The sequence below is a fragment of the Bos indicus genome, chromosome 19 (assembly GCF_029378745.1).
Source record: "Bos indicus isolate NIAB-ARS_2022 breed Sahiwal x Tharparkar chromosome 19, NIAB-ARS_B.indTharparkar_mat_pri_1.0, whole genome shotgun sequence".
NCBI classification, from domain to species: Eukaryota; Metazoa; Chordata; class Mammalia; order Artiodactyla; family Bovidae; genus Bos; species Bos indicus.
Genome location: NC_091778.1, coordinates 58,439,892 through 58,459,085, shown reverse-complemented (window position 1 = coordinate 58,459,085; position 19,194 = coordinate 58,439,892). Strand labels below are relative to the sequence as shown.

The 19,194-nt window shown below is 57.4% G+C and overlaps 1 protein-coding gene and 1 long non-coding RNA gene across 2 annotated transcripts in view; one reads left to right on the top strand and one right to left on the bottom strand.

Annotated features, from left to right (window-relative positions):
* TTYH2 (tweety family member 2) overlaps positions 1-14,344 on the top strand; it is a 35,657-nt gene extending 21,313 nt beyond the window's left edge. Inside the window, exons 5-14 of the mRNA XM_019981894.2 lie at positions 604-699; positions 1,235-1,307; positions 5,018-5,087; positions 5,585-5,640; positions 6,086-6,178; positions 6,380-6,472; positions 7,977-8,119; positions 8,774-8,956; positions 9,411-9,489; positions 12,560-14,344. Coding sequence (XP_019837453.2) covers positions 604-699; positions 1,235-1,307; positions 5,018-5,087; positions 5,585-5,640; positions 6,086-6,178; positions 6,380-6,472; positions 7,977-8,119; positions 8,774-8,956; positions 9,411-9,489; positions 12,560-12,640 — 967 coding nt within the window. The 3' untranslated portion in view covers positions 12,641-14,344. The remainder of the gene's footprint in view (positions 1-603; positions 700-1,234; positions 1,308-5,017; positions 5,088-5,584; positions 5,641-6,085; positions 6,179-6,379; positions 6,473-7,976; positions 8,120-8,773; positions 8,957-9,410; positions 9,490-12,559) is intronic.
* On the bottom strand, positions 3,594-5,825 carry LOC139177654 (uncharacterized). The gene is made up of 2 exons (XR_011562192.1): positions 5,709-5,825; positions 3,594-5,162 (listed from the first exon to the last, which is right to left on the bottom strand). It is a non-coding gene; the product is annotated as an uncharacterized lncRNA (long non-coding RNA).
* Positions 14,345-19,194: the final 4,850 nt, after the last annotated feature.

Genomic DNA, 19,194 nt, shown 5'->3' with positions numbered 1-19,194 from the left:
GGGAGACCTGGGTTCAATCCCTGGGTTGGGAAGACCCCCTGGAGAAGGGAACAGCTACCCACTCCAGTATTCTGGCCTGGAGAACTCCATGGACTGAATAGTCCATGGGATCGCAAAGAGTCAGACGCGACTGAGCGACTTTCAAAAAAATTAATACATGGTACACCTGTAACTTACATAATATTGTATAGCAACTATACTTCAATTCTGAAAAAAAGAAGAAAAAGTAAATGAAAGGAGAAATTCGTTTCCTCGGTTGTATCGGCCACGTTCTCAGCCACACATAGGCAGCCACAGAGAGTGGCCAGTGCGTAGGTGGTCCGTGTCCATCACTGCAGAAAGTTCTAGGAGACAGTGCTGGTTCAGACACTCAGCCGGGGGAGGGAGGGTGACTCCTTTGTCCAAGCACAGGCCGGGATGCAGCCTCCGGAGCCCCAAGGGCTGTCTACCACGCACACTGGCTTCGTGCTGTCCGGGGCAGGGCTGGCCCCCGGGCTCATCAGCTTAGCCGCCAGCTACGGGCGGTTTGTCCTGTGAACAGTCCAACGGGCCAGGGGCCCCGGTGGGCAGCTCTTCCCTGACTGCCCCTCCCGCCCCGCCCAGGTGGCTCTCCTACCTCCTGCTGTTCGTCTTGGACCTGGCCCTCTGCCTCCTGGCCTGCCTGGGTCTGGCCAAGCGCTCCAGGTGCCTCCTGGCCTCGTGAGTAGCCTGCCTCTGGGTCTGGGGGAAGAGCTGGCCAAGCGTGGGGAGTGACGGTGCCGCCGTCCAGAGGGATGAGGGCCTGGGGGGCCGGGGGCGTGTGGGCAGCAGGGGCAGCCTGATGCCGCCTCCCTCCCCCCTTCTCAGCACCCGGCCCGGGGCCGGGTGGGGGCGGCAGCCACCATCCTGCCGTCTGGACACCAAGCCAGGGGTGGGCTTTCCCCGCTCCCAGCCCTTGCTTGCCTCCGGGGCCTGACTGTCCCGCAGCTGAGCCGTTAGAGCCGCTCAGCTCGCGCCCTTGCTGCTGTCTCTTCCCTTGGGGACCTGTGCCCTGGGCATCGGTCCATATCCCTCCGCCAGCAGTTAGGGCTCAGGCTGGGGCTGCCCTTGGGGCCACCAAGAGAGTCTGGAGGGCCAGGGGAACAAGGTTGTAGCCAAGAGGAAGGGCCCCGAAGGCTGGGGGGTGGGCAGCCACCAAGGGACCCCCACCTGCCGGCCTCTGCCAGGACCCCACTGGTGGCTGTTTCTCCTCTAGGATGCTCTGCTGCGGGGTGCTGGCCCTGCTCTTCAGCTGGACATCGCTGGCTGTTGACGCTGCCGCGGCCGTGGTGAGTTGGGGGCCGTGAGGGTGCCGGTGGTCCGCCCGGGTGGTCTTCAGTCTGGTGGTGTGTCGATGTGTGCCGCCCAGCGTCCCCAGGGCAGGGCCAGCTTCTGGTCTCAGTCCCTAACCCAAGAATCCGAGAGTCTGGGAACTAAAGGGGCTTGGCCCATCCCTTTTGATGGGGACACAGGCCCTGGGAAAGGAAGAGGCTTGCCCCGGGGTCATGAGCCGTTTGAGGGCAGAGCAAGATAAGAGGCCTGAAGCCTGATCCTTTACCCACCTGCCACAGCCTGTGCGGCTGGGCACGGGGGACCAGGTGCCTCTTCTGGATGTGAAGAGCTGAGCCCAGCTGGTGGGGCTGGGCAGGGCTTGAACCCCATTCTGGAAGCACCCTCGGGCTTCAGCGCGCACTCCCGGGCCCTCCTCCCCAGCGTCCAGAAAGCAGAAGGTGGCCTCCCATCCACTGCGCTTGGACTCACACAGACCGTCCGATTCACAGTGGTGTGTTTCCATTTGTGGTACCTTGAAATGTGAAAAAAAAAACCAACAAAAAACAGACACACACGCAAGGTGTCAGGAGTGTGGGCGGGAAGCCAGCTAGGCAGGTACGCTTGGTCTCTGGTGGACCGAACACTCCAGAGGAGCTGTGTGCACGGCGTTCGTTCATTCATTCATTCAACGTTCGGCTACATGGCTCTCAGGGGCGTGCGTGTCTGGAGATGCAGGAACCAGAAGAACGGGACGTTTCCTCTTAAGTTTCAGCTCATAGGCAGATCATCACAGCCCCATGTGGATCAACACAGTGGTGGTACAGGCTGCGTGTCTGTGTGTGTGTGTGTGTGTGTGTGTGACAGAGGGGCAGATTTATGGGGATTTCAGAGAACCCCTTAGCTCACTTAAGAGCCACAGAGCAAACTTGTGACCTGCATCCATTCTGCCCTTTCGATCCAGGAGAAAAAAAAAGAGGGGAGGGCTCACACAGGAACCCCTCTACCCAAACGCATGCTTGGCGCAGTGACGGGGGCCGGCTGGTGACCCTGGCCTTGGCCGGTGGGCCTCCACGATGCCCCCAGAGTGCATGGACCCTGGTGCTGCTTGTCTGAGTAGCTCTGGGCAGAGCTTGTCCGGGAGGGGGAGGAGGTGGGCCTCTCCTGCTTTGTCCCCCCTCCCCACATCACACAGTGTCCACTTGGGACCGCGGAGGGAGCTCTGGGCAGCAGGAGCCTATGTCCCCAGGGCTGGGGTCCCTCCAGGTACAGGGAAGAGCAGAGTAGGAGGGCCCAAGTGAAAGTCTCTCAGTCGTGAGTCTTTGCAACCCCATGAACTGTGTAGCCCGCCAGGTTCCTCTGTCCATGGGATTCTCCAGGCCAGAATACTGGAGTGGGTAGCCATTCCCTTCTCCAGGGGCTCTTCCCAACCCAGGGATTGAATCCAGGTCTCCCTCATTGCAGGCGGATTCTTTACCATCTGAGCCACCGGGAGGGCCCAGGTCACAGTCAAACGCATCCTGACGTCATCTGGAGCTTGGCGGGCTGAACAGGGTCCAGGGAGGGTGGCTGCTGGCCGAGGCCACACGCACAGCTGCCTGGCAGAGAGCCGCTTCTCCGGGGACAAGAGTGGGCACAGGGAAGCTTGCACACAGTGGGCCCTCCCCCGGGCGCCTCCAGCTGGCCACCATGGGCACCCCTTCGGGAGCCAGCTCCTTCCCAGCAGGGTCTCCTCCCTCTAACCAGGCTTCTGTGTTCACAGCGACCAGAGGCGACTGCAGCTCCCAGCCGAGGGCCCCCCGGGCAGCCAGGGAGCTGCAGAGAAAGGCCATCTCCCTAATTCGATTAATCAGGCCCTTGTGTGAGAGAGGCCAAGGGTGAGGCAGTGAATGGGCCTTTGACGGGGCTGCGGCTCCTGCTGCATGTTAATAGGAAGTGGGGCAGAAGGAGCCAGGCCCTCCGAGGCTGTTGTGGGGAGCTTTTGTGCGGCCACTGCCCCTGCCCGCACAGCCTGTTTTTCTGGGGCTGCTCTTGTTTTTGTTTTTGAGAGCTGTGGGGCAGAGCGCCAACACTGGGGCCTCACCCTCTCCCTCCCCTGTCCCCCCAGAAAGGGTCTCCAGGAAGGAGCACTGCCCCCCAAGAACGTGCCAGGGGGCTTCCCTGGTGGTCCAGTGGCTGAGACTCCGAGCTCCCGGTGCAGGGGACCTGGGTTCCGTCCCTGGTCAGGGAACTAGAACCCACACACCGCAACTTCGAGTTACCGAGCCCCAACTAAAGATCCCGCAAGCCACAACTGAGACACCCCACACAGTCAAATGAATATTTTTTAAAAAGAACGTGATGAGGAGGCAGATGGGAGCCAGGGAACTGAGCCCCGCCTGCTCGACCACCCCACTGTACAGTCCGGAGTGTTAGGCAGGAGTGAGGGGCAGAGAGGAGAGACAGCGCCAAGGAGAAGGAGCGGGGAGAAGTGGCCTCTGGGAGAGGCTGGAGGGGAGGGTCACCCAGGTGCTCTGGCCACTGAGCACTCCCTTTCCCCGGCAGGGAGCCCCAGGAGCATTCCTGAAGTTCCCCAGGCCTCGTTTCCTCCTGTAGGATGGGCAGAAGAGCGGCACTTTCTGCGAAGGCTTGTTGATGAGGGCGAGATGGGTTGGTGGACCCCTGGGAGGCATGTGGTCAGTGTCCATCAGTCGCTCAGTCGTGTCTGACTCTGCAACCCCATGGACTGCAGCACACCAGGCCTCCCTGTCCCTCACCAACTACCAGAGTTTGCCCAAGTTCACGTCCATTGAGTCAGTGATGCTATCCAACTGTCCCACCCTCTGCCGCCCTCTTCTCCTTTTGCCTTCAACCTTTCCCACCAGTCCATTGGTTTCCTACACATTTATTCCCTTTCTGGGAGGGTCACGGGGTGACCTGAAAGGGGGGAGCGCCCCTCTACCCAGTGCCCGCTGCACCCCCCAGGCCAGACCTGTGGAGGGCCTGGCTCAGAGGGTGGCGTCCTTGCAGCCGCCTCTTCGAGGGCCCGGACCTGCCGCGGCTCGGCCCCCGGGGCCCTCGGTGGTCCCCCAGCCAGGCCGGGCCAGGCGGCAGGGTCTGGGTCCCCCGGTGTGGCCACAGCAGAGCCTGCAGCCCGTGTCCCTCTCAGCCCTGTGCTCTTCTTGACCTCCCATCTTATCATGACAAGACCTGGACCCAAAAGCTCAGAGAGGGATTTAGCACCTCTGTAACTCTTTAGGAAGACATCCTGGGGCAGGCTTCATAGATGGACACCCCCCAGAGTCGGGGCGGACTTGGTGACAGCAAGACAAAGAATAAAATAGAGATAGGCAAACCAGGCCATGGTGCAAATAACTCTCCAAAATGTGTCCTGTAGCACCCCCGTGCCTCACCCAGGTCCCTCCCAGGAGAGGCATTCAGAAATCAGAGGTAACAGCAGAGTGCATGCTGTCTGTCTGCCGTCACTTTTCTGAGTACGCTGCGTGGATTGATTTATTAGGTGAAGAGCATCTCTCTCCTGTGCGACTGATGAAGACGCTGAGACCCAGGCTAAGCCCTTGTCTCTAAAGTTAAGAGAGCCAGGCAGGGGCAAAGCCAGGACCCAGGGAAGCCCAGGGAAGCTGGCCATTGATGCTTCTTGCCCAGCTGAGTCTGAGCCGCGGGGTCCCCGTGCCTGAACTCCTTGGAGTGTGTGACTTTCCTCCACCCTCTCTGTTTCTCCCTGGCTCAGGGCACCAGCGACTTCTGTGCGGCTCCAGACACCTTCATCCTAAACATCACAGAGGGCCAGGTCCGCCCCGGTAAGGATCTCAGCTGCTGTTGTCAGAGCCGCCTGGGATGCTCAGTCCAGGCCCGCAGTCAGCCAGACTGTGCCCCTGAAAAAAAGTGAAAGCGTTAGTTGCTCAGTCGTGTCCGATTCTTTGGGACCCTGTAGCCCTCCAGACTCCTCTGTCCATGGGATTCTCCAGGCAGGAATATTGGTGTGGGTAGCCATTCCCTCCTCCGGGGCGTCTTCCCGACCAAGGTGTCTCCCACGTTGCAGGAGAGACTTTGCACGTTGCAGAGAGATTCGTTGCCGTCTGAGCCAGGGAGGCCCCAGGCGGTGCCCTTCTTTCCCTTTCAGCCCTGTAGTCACCCAGAGCTGCCCCATCACGGTCCTTCAGGACCAGCCGAACCAATGGGCCAGGTCTTAGAAGCTGTCTCCTTCGGGAACTCGGGGACGGGCCTGGCCACGGAGGATGGATGAGCGCGGGTCACGTGTGAGCTCCTACCTGACTCCAGTGTCTTTTCCTTGCAGAGGTGACCCAATACTACCTGTACTGCAGTCAGAGCGCAAGCAGCCCCTTCCAGCAGGTACGGCTCCCCCGGTCCAGCCCTCACCCTGCCCCCAGCGCCCCCACGTGGTCAGCCGTAGCACTGACCTGTAAGGTGGAGGTGCCTGGCTGTTCTTTGCTTCTCTGGGGTCCTCTGCAGGGGCCTCTGGGCCAGCTCCATCACCCTGGGTGCTGGTTTCCATGCAGAGGTTGTGCTTAAGTCTGGGGAGGGCCCCAGATTCTACATTTCTCACAAGCTCCCCGACCAGGCTGTCCCAGCAGGACACTTGGAGTAGCAGGAAGCAGGTGGACGGGGCGGCTCTAGGGAAGGCTGAGGGCTGAGGGGAAGACCTGCCAGCAGGAAGGCCCGTCCCCGATCAGGGATGTGACTGCTGCTGCAGACGATCGGGGGGCTGCAGGGGAAGAGGCAGCGGGGGGCTCCTGGGAGTAAACCTCACGCGGGGCTGTGGTCTCTCCCGGCGCAGGCCCTGACCGTCTTCCAGCGCTCGCTGACCGCCATGCAGATCCAGGTAGCAGGACTGCTGCAGTTCGCCGTGCCCCGCTTCCCCACTGCAGAGGTGAGGCAGCCGGCCCTCCCCTGGGGACCCGGGCCGGGGAAAGAAAGCGTGTCCCCTCCCTGTGCATCTAGCCCCTTGCTGTGGCTTTAAAGGCCTCTCTGCCGAAGCTGCCGTCTGCGGGTTTATCCCCAACCCTCCCTGCTGCCCACGTTCACTCTCTGCCTCTCGGTCTGTCTGCATGTCCACCTCTTCCTGCTTCAGAAAGATCTGCTTGGAATCCAGCTCCTGCTGAACTCATCCGAGTCCGGCCTCCACCAGCTGACCGCCTTGTTGGACTGCCGGGGGCTGCACAAGGTGCGGGGTGGCCCTGGGGGGCAGGCGGAGGGCGGTGGGGGGGGGGCACCCCAGCAGGCCACATCGTCCCAGGGAGAAGCCAGCAGAGGCTGGGAGAGTAATTGCCTGACTCAGGGAATGGGGTGGAAGAGTGCCTGGCTTCTAGATTCTCTCCAGTAGCTGAGACAGGGAGACGCAGAGAAAGGTACCAGGGGGTGGGGGTACGGAGAGTTGGATCTGTTTCGGGGCACCCTGAGCTACATGAGGAAGGCTGTTCCCTAGTGCACAGACCCCCAGCCATCTGGTCAACCCATCCAGTTCCTGTGTTGCAAGTGGACACCCCATTCTCATTGCCAGGGTCATCTCTAGGAATCTGCAATATCAGGCATCCATGCAGGGATGCATGTGAGCCCCTCCTCTCCTCCAAAGCAGGAAGCCAGTGTATGTTGACAAGCTCTCACATCCCACATGGATTTTGGGCGAACAGTCATGATAATGATCACGGCTGCAATTTACTGAGTCCCTGTCTTCCACCTTGTTCTATACACCGTATATCTGATGTATCATTTAGTCCTCACTGTTAAACTAAGAAATACCTGATATTTCATGAGAAATGTTATAGATAGCAATTTGTGTGTGAATATAGATGGATGGATAGGTAGGCATATAGATGGACAGATGTATATATCTTTATAAAATAGCTTACGGAAGATTCCAGAGCTGTCGAGTCAAGGCCGTGGGTTTCCAACCCTGGCAGCCTGACTTGAGAGCTGAGAACAGGGGGTGGCCCCAGTACCCTTCCTCCCCTACCTCCACACCCCATCCCTCAGCAAGTGCTCACCACTGTACCCTCGGATCTACCCTGCTCCATCCACTTCTGTCCCCCCCGCAGCCCCCGCCTTGGTCCAAGCACCGCCCTGCTCCCCTGGGTGACAGCCGTGGCCTCCTAACCGGTCCCCACTTTCTCCCACCCCCTTACCTTTAATATACGGCAGCCAGAGCAGCCTTTTAAAAACCGAATTGGATCACAGCCTTCCGTCCCCAAACCCGCCCGTGCCTTCCCATCACCTTGCGTTACATTCAAGCTCCTCCTCGCCTGCCATGCGAGGTCCAGCAAGAGCTGGTGCCGTCTCGCATGTCCTCAGCTGACCTCTGCCTCCTCCCTGAACACGCCGAGCCTGGCCCCTTTGCCTCAGAGGCTACAGGCTCGCTCTGCTTCCCTGCTGTCCTGGCCTCAGATTAAATGTCCTCTGCCCTCCGGCTCCCCCACCCGCAAGCTCATCATCTGTCCTGTTCCAAGCCCAGCACGCAGTTTGTCAGCAAACGCGTCGAGAGAGAACCAAGAAGCGCCCTGTCGTGTCGGGGTCCTGAACATGGACCCTTCGTGGGTGTACACTGTGCCTGGGATGGGGGAGGGGAGGTGATCCCAGGTCCAGGCTGGGAGAGAGGGGCTTCCAGAGACCAGCTGGGACCCCCGGCAGTGCCTCTCTCCCCCTGCAGCTACGTGCCCCTCTTCCTCCTCCAGGACTATCTGGACGCCCTCGCCGGCATCTGCTACGACGGCCTCGAGGGCCTGCTGTACCTCGGCCTCTTCTCCCTCCTGGCCGCCCTGGCCTTTTCCATCATGATCTGCCTGGGGCCAGGGGCTTGGAAGCACTGTGCCACCAGGTGGGCTTCCTGGGGAAGGGGGCGGGAGGCTCTGCTCTCTGGCTGAGCTGAGAACTGATAACCTGGGGTGGGGAGGGGCAGCAAGGGGACCGGGCATTCAGCCCCAACAGGCTGGCTGGATTTCTGAGGCAGCGTCCCTGAAAGTCCAGGCAGGACCCCAGAAGGAGGTTGGAGGGGGCCAGAGCAGGGCCAAGGATGATGAGGGCATCCTGCCACAGGCTGGCCTCCTTAGCTTGTCCTCTGTTCCTCTGCAGGACTTTGCGGGGTGATGCTGCTGCTGGGAGGGGTGCCCCCAGAATGCCGGAAGGAACAGATTGTAGCACTGATACCAGGGCATCTATAGTCTCATGGAGGAGACAGACAAGATAGCATTTCAGTGTCTCGAGAGTAATCAGAAAAGGAGGCAGGGTAGGGAGGATCAGCGTGCAGGTGGTCAGCAGGGTGGGCTGCCTGGAGGAGGTGGGTGTGCAGTTGGGAATGGAGCAGAGTAATATGTATAAGGCGGGGCTGAAGACCATACTTTCAGAGAACCTCAAGGAGACACCTGCAGCCAGAGGGGGAGTCCTGGGAGGAAAGATTGGGAAGTGGGCCGGGACCCCACTGCCTGGCGCCCCTCCCCTGCCCCTCACGGCCGTGTCCTGCATGTCATCCTAGGGACAGGGACTATGACGACATTGATGACGACGACCCCTTCAACCCCCAGGCCCGGCGCATTGCCACCCACAACCCGCCTCGGGGGCAGCTTCGCAGCTTCTGCAGCTACAGCAGCGGCCTGGGCAGCCAGGGCAGCCTGCACCCAGCCCAGACCATCTCCAATGCCCCCGTCTCGGAGTACATGTACGGCGGGGCTCCCGGGGCCTCCCCCCAACATGCCGGGCTGGGGCTGTGGCGCTTTTCCTGGCCTTGGGGGAGCTGGATCTGCAGGCGGGGGCATGTTTGGGTCCAGGGGGCCAGGGAGGGGGAGGAAGGCATCTGAAGCCAGCTGAGCCCCTGGCCGCAGCTGGGACGCCTGAGTGGGGCCCCCCCCACCCACCCCGAGAGCATCTGCTCGAGGAAGAGCCGCTGCAGGTGTCAGTGTTTTGCCTCAAGCCTGCAGGGCAGCTCGAAGGCCTGAGAAGCCGCGTCTCCCCTGGCCCTATCACCCGCTCCCTGCTGCTTCTCCCTCCCCTCTGTCTGTGGTCCAATTCTATCTCCCTTACGCAAACCCAAACCCCCGGGACCCTCCTGCAGAAGTCCGGGCACACACCTGTGTCCCCGCCCTGAGCGCTCCTCGCCCCTCTCGGCCCCACAGGAACCAAGCCGCGCTGTTCGGCGGGAACCCACGCTACGAGAACGTGCCGCTCATCGGAAGAGGCTCCCCTCCACCCACGGTAAGCTGGGCTCCCCTCCACCCACGGTAAGCTGGGCTCCCCAGCAAACGCACAAACCCTGCTGGGGAGGGGGGCGCCGTTAAAGAGAAAACCTCCTGGGGACCCAGTGAATCCCTCCCACAGAGGTAGAAAAGAACAAAACGGTTTTGTTATTGGATAAGCATTAAAGCAGACTGCCGGGACGTCCCTGTAGGTCCAGGGGTTAAGACTCCGAGCTCCCACTGCAGAGGGTGCACTGAGATCCTGATGTCGCATGGTGCAGCCAAAAAAAAAAAGCAAACAAAAATCAGCCTGGCACTGATAAGAAAGAAAGGGGTCTGAGACAAGGTTGGACGTCTGCGTTCTTGAGCCAGGTGTCTGTCGGGGAAGGAGCCGTCCCCTTCACTGCCCTGGGCGAGGCGTTTCACCCGCCCCATCCCAGTAGTTTGGAAGAAGCCATTCAGGTGGTGAACCTGGAGCCCTGGCACCCCTAGGACATGAGACCCATGACGTAGGCTTGGCTTTGAGAACCAGCTCAGGGTGTCCAGTGAGTGCTCTTAGTGAAAAGCACAGCTCTGGACCCAGGAAAGAGAGCGGGGAGACTCAGAAAGCTGCTGTAATAAGTGCCGTACGGTGCGATGGGCCCTAGAGGGAGGAGCTGTTCTTCGGGGCCTGAGGAGGTGACCTTTCTGCCTTACCGTGGAGCACTGGGTCTCCCCCAGGGCGCTCGAGTTTGTTTCCCTAGAGGACGCTTGGCCACGTCTCAAGGCATCTTTGGGCTTCCCCCATGGCTCAGGTGGCAAATATCCCGCCTGGCAAGGCAGGAGACATCAGAGACACAGGTTCGATCCCTGTTCAATCCCTGGGTCGGGGAGATCCCCTGGAGAAGGAAATGGCTACCCACTCCAGTGTTCTTGCCTGGAGAATCCCATGGACAGAGGAGCCTTGCGGGTTACAGTCTATGGGGTCCCACAGATTCAGACACGACTGAGCGACTGACACTTTACTTTACACTTAAAGGTACCTTTGGTTGTCACACCTGGCGGGGGGTGTTGGCTGCTCCCGGCCTCTAGCGGGTGGAGGCCAGGGGCGCTGCTGGGCACAGGCCAGCCCCCCGCACTCAGGACGATCGGCCCCAAGTGTCCTCAGTGCCCTGCTCAAGCCGACCCTCCGGCTCTCCTTGCCCGGCCCCGCCTTGCTGCTGTCCTGCCCAGAGCGCCTCCCCGCTGTCCTTTACAGACCATGCTCGACCCGGGCCTTGCTCTGCCTCCTGGGGGCCCCGAGCAGGGACAATGGCCCTTCCAGGCCTACTTCCACAGTTGGCCCCTTTGAAATCCCAAGCTGGCTTTTCTGTAAACCAGAAGAAGCCTCTCGGTTCCTGCTTCTTCCCGCCGGCTGCTGTGGCCCCAGGAATTCAGATTGATTTTCATGTTAATCTCAGTACAACATGTTTAGGAGAAATCCGATGCTGTGACACATGAATTACTCAAGGCCATGGAATGCCAACTGTAGATGAATTTCACATTGCCTTCTGTTTTGAAAGATCCAGGCCACTCTCTCTGCCTTCAGCAGAGATAATCAGAAAACTGACCTTATTTGCCAGGCTCAAGGGCAGAATAAACCTTCCCCCAGGAAAGACTGAAGGCAACAGAAGAAGAGGCAGAGGATGAGATGGTTAGATAGCATCACCAACTCAGTGGAGATGAATTTGAGCAAAGTTCAGGAGATGGCGAAGTCTGGGGATCCTGGCGTGCTGCAGTCTATGGGGTCAAAAAGAGTGGGACACGACTTACCAACTGAAGAAGAACTCCAAGTGCCTCTCTAGGTGTCCCTGGGAGGGCAGAGTTGAGACCCAATCAATTTTAAGGGGTTAAGGAGTCTCGGGCCCCCACCACCCGCCCAGCTGGAAGCCTTTGTCCGGCTCTGGTGTGAGTGATTCAGACCTGAACCCCTGGGGCCAGAGGACAGTCAGGGTCCTGTGGATCATTGCTCCTCAGAGTCCACAGACCAGCAGCACCTGGAGCTTGTTAGACGTGCAGACTCTCAGGTTGTACGTTTGATGGGAGATGCGATAACGTAAGAAGCCGCATCCTTAACTTCCGAGCAGTAGCTGGCTAACATGTCCTGCAAACATTCAAACTTTGTGTTTCTCTGACTTGGCTGCACTGGAAAGAACTTATTATAAAAATATTAGAGGCGGCACTTTCAAAAAGCTTAACTTACTTATTCATTCACTTATGGCCACGCTGGGCCTGCACTGCTGGGTGCAGACATTCCTCTATTTGCAGCGAGAGGGGCCCTACTCTTCGTTGCGGTGTGTGGGCCTCTCATGGCGGTGGCTTCTCTTACTGTGGAGCACCGTCCCTAGGGCGCACAGGCTTAGTTGCTCCATGGCATATGGGATCTTCCCAGACTGGGGATCAAACCCCTGTTCCCTACATTGGCTGGTGGATTCTTAACCACTGGACCCGCAAGGAAGTCCCAAAAGGCTTTATTTTATGTATATTTTATCTCTTTAAAAAAATACTGCTGGCTACGGCCTGGGTATCCGGATGTTTTTAGAACCCTCCCAAGCCCCACCCCTGCAGTGTCTCTAATGCACAGCCAGGTTTGAGAAGCCCTGGGTTAGGGATCTTCTGGCTTTATATTAATCCATCCTTTTGATGTAAGAGATGAGTCCTCTTAGGTCCATTGTGCAGATGGGGAGACTGAGGCTGGAGCAATTGGAGAACCTCCTCCAAGGTCATAGGATGAGTAAGGTGCGCGGCTGGGGTTTGAACCTGGCTCTTGGAGTCAGTGGGCCTGTGCCATCAGCCTGCTCGCTCAGCAGGCTCCTTAGCGCACGGGTGCGTTAGGGAGGCAGATGTCCTGATGGCCCCAGGGTTGGAAGCATCAGCAGACATGAAGCCTGCCCAGGCCACGCCCACTGTCCTCAAGTAACCCCCACGAGGCCCTGACGTTGAAACTCGGTGCCCAGCTGCTGTGGCCAGCCCAGCACCCCAGAAGAGCCGGCGCTTCTGCTAGCACGGTGTCCGGTGTGACGGGCGACGCGTGACCTTGTCCTGACTGCCCCCTCCCCTCTCTCCCACAGTACTCGCCCAGCATGCGGGCCACCTACCTGTCCGTGGCGGATGAGCACCTGCGGCACTACGGGAATGAGTTTCCAGGCTAACACGCTTTCCGGAGTTCCTGCCTCCTGGCTCCGTTTTGGTTTTTAACTAAGGCAAATGCAAGTGTGTTTCTTTAACAGAAACCAAAGGCATATATAGAAACTGCAGGATTGGAAGGCTCCAGCTGGCACCAGGGAGTGACTGGAGATTCAGGGAGAGTCAGCCTGGGGTTGGCTGACATTCCTGGGCAGAGAAGCCCCGTGAGCTGGACCAGCCCTCTCCCTCCGCTGACTCCCTTTCCACACCGGAAACGCCCCCAAGTGCTTGGCTGTCCCTAAGCTAGGAGCCTGGCTCAGCTCGCCCCTGACTCCCCGCTCACCAGGTGGGGAAGGGCAGTGATAAGGGGCTGGGTGAGGCTCTAGGGCCCCCTTGCCGGGACTCTGCCTCCTGCAGACACAGCCAGGAGCCCAGGTGACCATTCTCGGGGTCACCTCTCTCCTCCTGGCTGCTCAGATGGGTACCATTTGCCCACAGGTAAAGGCAGGTGGGCTGATCAGGAGATGCTTTTTAAGGTGACATCCCTGATGAGACCAGACACTGTCCAACTCAGTCTCCCGGGGCCCAGTGGACTCTTCCCGGCCACGGAGGGAAGGCCTTGGCAGGTTCTGCCTGTGAGGCCAGGAGCTCCAGGGCCTTGCAGCCTGCTGGGCTTCCAGGTAGCGGTGGTGGGCCTGTCTTCTCTGCAACCTCTGTCGCCTCCCCTCCATTCCAGAATCTCCGCTGTGAGATTGCTCATGGCGGGAAGGGCGGTCTCAGGTATTCACAGACACTTTGAAAACGCGACTCTCTTTCTTACCAGTGTTCTAAAGATTCTTGATTATCCAAAGAATTACAACTCATCCCACAAGCCAGTTTTTACAGCAGATGTGGGGCTGATCCCTCCCACCTGATTTGTCGACCAAAACAGAGGTCAGTGAGACACCCTGTCCCCAGATGCTGGTTGGTGGGGATATGTGTTCATCCCACCTGGACGGACGCATCTTGAGAGAATAAAGTCTCTGGGAGGGAAGTCTGAACGTGAACAGTCTGGTCCCGGAGACCGGCTGCTTGGCCACATCAGCTCTCCCTGCTTCTATCTCCAAGTAGGTCCTAAAGGTTTTAGCAAAACGGTGTCCTGATGTACAGACGGGCATCTTCCCTACCTCTCCCTCCACCCTGTCCCCACCCCCGACCGGTACCTGCTGGGTGAGGGAGGAGCCTGGGGACCAGGAGGAAGTAATGACTCACCACCTCTCCGCTGAGGATCCAGCGTTAGCGACTTTGGTGCTTCCAACCTCCTGCCGACAAAGAGTGCATGGTCCGGGAGGCCCACAGTCTCTCACGCCGAAGCAGGGGCGTAGGGTAGCGTGGCTGTGGACCGGGCACCGCTTCTGGTCAAAAGGCTGAACAGCAGAGTGGTTCTCAGGCCCCAGCCAAGCCTCCCCGACCGCAGGGCCACCGGGCCGCCGGGACTCTGTCTCCCTCATTCCCCTGTACATATGTGTACCATGACCCCACCTTCGTGAGGCCGTGTCGCGTGCAGACAGGAACTCTGCAACGTCAAGGTGGTGCTTCTTAACATTCCTCGTTGGCCACTAGAGTTGTTTTTAATGCATGTAAACTAAACTAGAATCCCTTGGGTGGTTCCTGGAGGAGCCGAGTAGGCACACCTCTGCTTAATACAGGTGCGCCCTCACCTGGGGAAGAAATAAACCACTGGTACTAAAGTGCATCCCGTGTCTGACTTCCTGGGCTTCGGGGATGATGACCGGAACCGATAGCACCTACTGGCTGGGTTACACTCAGGGAGGGGATCAGAGCGGGTTTCAGTGTTGAGGATTTAAAGACAGGGCTGTTGGAAGAAAACAAAAAAGAAAACGAAATAGAGACAGGGCCTCACCTTGCTGCTCTTCGGGATCAAAGTCAGGCCTCCTTTCTGCCTGAGTCTCCAAAGCTCCCCTTCGAGGTGCTTCCTTTTAGGGTTACTGATAACAAGTGGCATTTATTGAGTAACCTCCAAAGTGCCAGGAACTGCCCCAAGTCATTTTGTATACTAACGCATATATATGGAATTTAGAAAGATGGTAACAATAACCCTGTATACGAGACGGCAAAAGAAACACTTACGTATAGAACAGTCTTTTGGACTCTGTGGGAGAGGGAGAGGGTGGGATGATTTGGGAGAATGGCATTGAAATACGTATAATATCATATATGGAACGAGTCGCCAGTCCAGGTTCGATGCATGATACTGGATGCTTGGGGCTGGTGCACTGGGACGACCCAGAAGGATGGTATGGGGAGGGAGGAGGGAGGAGGGTTCAGGATGGGGAACACATGTATACCTGTGGCGGATTCATTTCGATATTTGGCAAAACCAATACAATATTGTAAAGTTTAAAAATAAAATTAAAAAAGAAAGCCAGAGGTGTACAGAGAAAGGACTTAGTTGGTGCACGTGTCAGAGCCAGGAGTGTGTAACTCACAGCCCAGGTGGGCACCTCTGGGCAGTGAGTGACACAGGCTTGTGGCGGGGTCACAGGGCGGACCGCCTCTCCCAGCTTGGCGGCAGGTCCTTGCTGCATCCTCTTCCAAAACTCTCCACCTGCATGGGTCACCTGCCTGCGCCCGGGCTCCCGAGACACACAAGCCCTTCAGTCCTGCCGTGCAGTGTCTCATGTGTCTGGCGAACACCTGAGCCAGCCTGGGAGGGCACCCCTCCTGAGGCTGTCGTTTACGCTGATTCCTCTGGAGCAACTGACGGAGTTGTGCACTGTTGTGGGAATGAGGGATGGTACGGCTGCTTCGGATAACAGTATTCAGTTCAGTTCAGTCGCTCAGTCATGTCTGACTCTTTGCGACCCCATGAATCACAGCACGCCAGGCCTCCCTGTCCATCACCAACTCCCGGAGTTTACCCAAACTCATGTCCATTGAGTCAGTGATGCCATCCAGCCATCTCACCCTCTGTCATCCCCTTCTCCTGCCCCAGTTCCTCCCAGCATCAGAGTCTTTTCCAGTGAGTCAACTCTTCACATGAAGTGGCCAAAGTATTGGAGTTTCAGCTTCAGCATCAGTCCTTCCAAAGAACACCCAGGACTGATCTCCTTTAGGATGGACTGGTTGGATCTCCTTGCAGTCCAAGGGACTCTCAAGAGTCTTCTCCAACACCACAGTTCAAAAGCATCAATTCTTCAGTGCTCAGCCTTCTTCACAGTCCAACTCTCACATCCATACATGACTACTGGAAAAATCATAGCCTTTTTTTTTTTTTTGAAAAATCATAGCCTTGACTAGACGAACCTTTGTTGGCAAAGTAATGTCTCTGCTTTTGAATATGCTATCTAGGTTGGTCATAACTTTCCTTCCAAGGAGTAAGCGTCTTAATTTCATGGCTGCAGTCACCATCTGCAGTGATTTTGGAGCCCCCCAAAATAAAGTCTGACACTGTTTCCACTGTTTCCCCATCTATTTCCCATGAAGTGATGGGACCAGATGATCTTCGTTTTCTGAATGTTGAGCTTTAAGCCAACTTTTTCACTCTCCACTTTCACTTTCATCAACAAGGTACTTGGAGTAGTCAATCATAGAGACAGAAAGTAGGATTGTGCTGGCCAGGAATTTGGGGAGGGGGGAGTAGGGCCTTATTGTTTAACGGAAATAGAGTTTTGATTTGCAAAATTAAAAGAGCTCTGGGATAGATGGTGGTGATGGTTGTATAACAGTATGAGGGTTCTTAGCAGCACTGAACTGAGCAGTTAAAAATAGTTAAAGTGGTAGATTTTATGGGTACTTTATCATGATACAACACTGGATAAAGAGGTTGGCGGGACAACACTGCAGTGCACTGTGGACTGGCCTTGGGGATGGCCAGGGCCAGGGGCTGCTCTCGGCAGAGAACTTCAGTTGCCAGGACTTCACTGGTGGTCCAGTGGCTAAGAGTCCAAGCCCCCAATGCAGGGGGCCCGTGTTCGATCCCTGGTCGGGGAACTAGATCCCACACGATGCAACTGAAGGTCCCACCAGCCACAATAAGGACGCAACACACCCAAATAAGAATCTGGATGGTGATTAAAGTCACTGGGTCATTTAACAACGAAAATAAAAGCCGCCAGATGTTCTGTGATTGACTGGAGATCTGGAAGACGCTGCAGTTTTTAAAGCCTGGACCCTTGTGCTTACTTCTAATTATACGCTCTTGCTGGCTTCCCAGGGTGACCGAGACGGGCCCGCCCATGGGTGCTGCCTGTGTTTCCAGTGAGCGGAGCTGCCCGCTGGCAGCTGGCAGCAAGCAGGCTTTCTGAGTGATAGTGGATGAGAAGCCTGTAATAAGTCATCGAAATGATACGGGAAGGGAGGCTGCAGTTTTCCTCTCGACTTTTCTATTTCTCCTCTCCGCCCACTCCCCCTCACCTCTGTGTGTGCAAGGAGCCTCAGCGGCCCAGAGCGGGGGGAGGGGTGAGGAGTGAATCTGTGATCACAGCCCCAACCAGCCAGTGCTCCAGGGTGGAGCCGATCCGATTCTGGATGCTTTGTGTCTGAGTCGCCTCTGACCACACAAAGCCGGTTCAGCGGGGCTTTCAGACGCTCCTGCGCCCAGCTCCCATCACTCAGAGGGACTCCTCGGCTCAGAGAAACCGGTGGCGGGAGCCCAGGGGCAGCTGATGGCAGCGGCCACCATGGGCTTGCCTTTGGTCAGTGCCGTTGGGCAAAACGCCATCTCGAGGGGCCAGGCCGTAGTGGAACATTTATGGAGAAGCTGGGGCCCCCGAGGAAGGGACGTTTGCTTTCCTCCTGTCCTTTCACAGAATCCCCAGAAGCTGGCCAGGAGCCTACCGTGCCTCTCAGATCCCCACAAACTAGCCCCAGCTGACTTCTGTAAACTCGTCTCTCACTGGCCCCCAGCAGGGACCCCCCCAAAATGCCTTTCTTCCGTGACAACCGCCTCTCCTTCAATCTGGAATCATCTCCCCTCTCCTTCCCCCCTGCAGCTCATAACCATTTGTCAAGGCTCCATTCCAACCCCAAATCCCACTTCTTGTATGACACATGGTCCGCCCAGGTCCAGATCTCCAACAGCCATCTCTGAACTCAAGTTAGATCCCCGGACGTGGGAGGCACAGAGCTGGCCTCCGGTGCAGGTTCTGTGGTCAGCTCCAGCCTGGGCACACTGCCACGTCAGCTCAGCTGAGCCTCCCAGTTATCCTGAGTACTGCAGCTGCCCCCTCCCTTGGCCAATGGGGATTGTTGAGTCTGTTGGCTCAGACGGTAAAGAATCCACGTGCAGTGCAGGAGACCCTGGGCCAGGAAGATCCCTGGGTCGGGAAGATCCCCTGGAGAAGGGAATGGCTACCCACTCCACTATTCTTCCCTGGAGAATCCCAAGGACAGAGGAGCCTGGCGGGAGGAGCTGGACAGTACATGGAGTCTGGAGAAACCCTGGACAGAGGAGCCTGGCGGGCTACAGTACATGGAGTCGCAGAGTCGGAGACGACTAAGCAGCTAAGCGGGGCTTCTCTGGTGACACAGGGTAAAGAATCCGCCTGCAATGCAGAAGCCCTGGGTTCCATCCCTGGGTCAGGAAGATCCCCCGGAGGAGGGCATGGCAGCCCACCCCAATATTCTTGCCTGGAGAATTCCACGGACAGAGGAGACTGGCGGGCTACAGTCCGTGGGGTCACGAAGAGTTGGACACGACCAAGCGACCAACACACACACACAGGCGACTAAGCACGAGTCAGAGAAGGAAAGCAACTTGCCCAACATCACTCGGTTAGTAAACAGTCAAATGAGTGAGCGAACGTCGCTCAGTCGTGTCCGACTCTTTGCGACACCATGGATCGTAGCCCACCAGACTCCTCTGTCCATGGAATTTTCCAGGCAAGAATACGGGAGCGGTTTGCCATTCCCTTCTCCAGGGGATCTTCCTGTCACAGGGATGGAACCCAAGTCTCCTGCATTGTAGGAAGATTCTTTACCATCTGAAGCACCTGGCTGGGATTCAAACCCATGTTTTCCAACCCCACATCGGGTTCTTTTGGTTTACATTATTTCACCTCATTGTCTTAACTAAGGAGAAATTTCATTTTATTCGTTCATTCATCCGCAACCAAGAGCTAAGCTGTGGAAACACCCAGCCCCTACCTTATAGGAGTTTCCTTCCTGGTCGAGTGGTTCAGACTTAAGCTTACTATTCAATATGCAGGGGCTATGGTAACAGAGAGGAAGCTGGGGGTTCTAATTCCCATTTAGCAGACAAGGAAACTGAACAAAGGGGTGGAATTGACCTTCTGGATCATGAGCAAATCAATAACAGAGCCTCACCCAGGGCTCAGGACTCCTAGGAGCGCTGAATAGTACATTTTGCATTTTCTAAGAATCTTGCCAAATGCATATTTGTGGACTTGGATAAGCGCCTTGGCAAAGATCCTACATACGTTTATCGTTACCGGTGCTTGACTAATTTAGGAGGGACCGGAGACGTGGCTTAACGGGATGGGAGGGTCACGTGCTCCAGGTTTCCTTCCGCGCTGCGCAGCCCCGCGTCCTGGGCCCGGCCAGGGTTGCTAGGCAACGA